This window comes from Mus pahari, chromosome 6 (assembly GCF_900095145.1).
Source record: "Mus pahari chromosome 6, PAHARI_EIJ_v1.1, whole genome shotgun sequence".
Lineage (NCBI taxonomy): Eukaryota > Metazoa > Chordata > Mammalia > Rodentia > Muridae > Mus > Mus pahari.
The window spans coordinates 58,900,283-58,902,514 of record NC_034595.1 but is presented as its reverse complement, the minus strand read 5'-3'; the positions used below and the strand labels follow the sequence as shown (position 1 = coordinate 58,902,514).

Genomic DNA, 2,232 nt, shown 5'->3' with positions numbered 1-2,232 from the left:
TACACTATGATCTCATCACTGCTGATATACATTATGATCTCTACAGCTATATACTTTGATCTCATCAGTACAGATATATACTATGATCTTATCACTACAGATATACACTGTGATTTCATAACAGTGTAAGTTGAATCTCAGATTCTAAGCTCTTTTTCAATATCTTATTTAAACTTTTATAGTTTATGGTATAGAATTTGAGATGTACATTTTTATATTTTATTGATTTTTTATATAATGTAGAACCAGCTGAGATTTTAATATATGTGACATTTTGAGCTTTTAATGTTATGCATGTATTATGCTCTTAAAATCTTGGTCTAAAAGGCCAAATGGTGCTACCCTTATTTACCTGGATGTAGGTTGGCTATGATATAAGTAAAGAAGCTGCCAGGAGATGCTATGAGAAGTCTGGCCTGACACCCAGCGATGTGGACGTGATAGAGCTTCACGACTGCTTCTCTGTCAATGAACTCCTGACTTACGAAGCACTGGGGCTCTGTCCAGAAGGTAGTGTCTTTGAAGGGGCCCTGTGTAAGTCCCATTGAGAAGGCTTCACTTTCTTTTCTTTTCTTTCTTTCTTTCTTTCTTTCTTTCTTTCTTTCTTTCTTTCTTTCTTTCTTTCTTTCTTTCTTTCTTTCTTTCAGATTTATTTATTTAATGTATGTGACACTGTAGCAGTCTTCAGACACACCAGAAGAGGGAATTCAGATCCCATTACAGATGGTTGTGAGCCACTGTGTGGTTGCTGAGAATAGAACTCGGGACCTCTTGAAGAGCAATCAGTGTTTTTAACCACTGAGCCATCTCTCCAGCCCATTCACTTTCATCATTAAATAATTCAAGTCACTAACTGCCTTTCCCTGCATGTTGACTCTGCCACACTGTGCAAACCAGATGTAAGAAGTTTTGGTAGGAGAGTTTTTAGAACATCCAGCCTTGGACAACACAAACACTGGCATAACAGAATATGCTCTTAATTTACATTATGCAAGTCAGTACTTAGAATGTATGGTTACGTTTTAAAGAGGATTTATTAGGCCTGCCATCCCAAGTGTTTAAATAGACGGGCAGAAAGAAAAACAGAAAAACTAGTTGGTGAGTTTGAAGTTCCTTTCCATCTCTAAAGCACGCCGTGTTCCTCAGAGTGTGGGCTTTGAGTTGCTTCGCCTCCTTGTCAGCACTTGATGGTCAGCTGTGTACATTTCAGGCATGCTCAAGAGGATGTAATTGTATCTTATCTTAGTCTTCATTTTCACGTTACCCATGGTTGATGATATTGAAAAATCTTTTTGTAAGCTTATTGGTCATTTTTGTTTCTTCTTTTTTTTAAAAAAATTATACTATTTTTTTGACAGTCTATGGTTTTAGAGCTTTATTATAAAAAGGCAGGGAGAAAGAGAGAAGGTAGAAAGAGAGAGAGACTGGCCATGGCCACGTGGAGACAGGGGGGAAGGGAAAGAGAAAAGGAGGGCTAGAGAGTAAGAAAGGTGAGGGCTTAAAAAGCAATTATACTATCTTTATGTGTATATTTCAGTGCCTGCATGTGGTTACGTGAATGTGAGACTTTATTTTCTTCTAGTCCAAGGACATAGTTGTGTGTGTCCGTATGGTTCAGGGTAACTTGTATTATGTTGCCATCTTGTGTTCTATACTTTTTCTTCCCCTGTCCTTCTGTTTTCTTTTGCATTATTTGAATATTTTTAGTATACTATTAATGTATCTGCTGGCTTTTTGGGCATGATTTCTTTTCAAACAGTTGGTAATTAGTCAATGGTTATTGTGTGTGTTGTGTGTATTGTGTATATTGTTTGTGTGTGGCATAGCACACGCCGCAGAACTTCTTTTCTCCTTTCTCCATCGTATGGGTTCCAGGGTCACACTCGGGCATCTAGCTTGTGTCACGAGCGCTTTACCTGCTGAGCCATCTCATAGGCCCCCTTTCCCCAGGCTAGACCTAACTTGCTACTGTAACTTGCTTGACAGTGACCTTGAACTTCTGATCCTTACAAAGTTAGCTGCACCCTTAGCCCCTCTGTTTCTTTTCTTTCCTAGTGGCTGTGAATAGGGTAGCCTCAGCACTGTGGCCTTTGAGATGTTATTCCGTGGTATTTCCTAGTGGCTGCGAATAGGGTAGCCTCAGCACTGTGGCCTTTGAGATGTTATTCCNTGGTATTTCCTAGTGGCTGCGAATAGGGTAGCCTCAGCACTGTGGCATTTGAGATGTTATTC

The 2,232-nt window shown here is 39.3% G+C and overlaps 1 protein-coding gene across 1 annotated transcript in view; it reads left to right on the top strand.

Annotated features, from left to right (window-relative positions):
• The window catches only part of Scp2 (sterol carrier protein 2), an 88,448-nt gene that overhangs the window by 44,791 nt on the left and 41,425 nt on the right, over positions 1–2,232 (top strand). Inside the window, exon 9 of the mRNA XM_029540387.1 lies at positions 363–510. Coding sequence (XP_029396247.1) covers positions 363–510 — 148 coding nt within the window. The remainder of the gene's footprint in view (positions 1–362; positions 511–2,232) is intronic.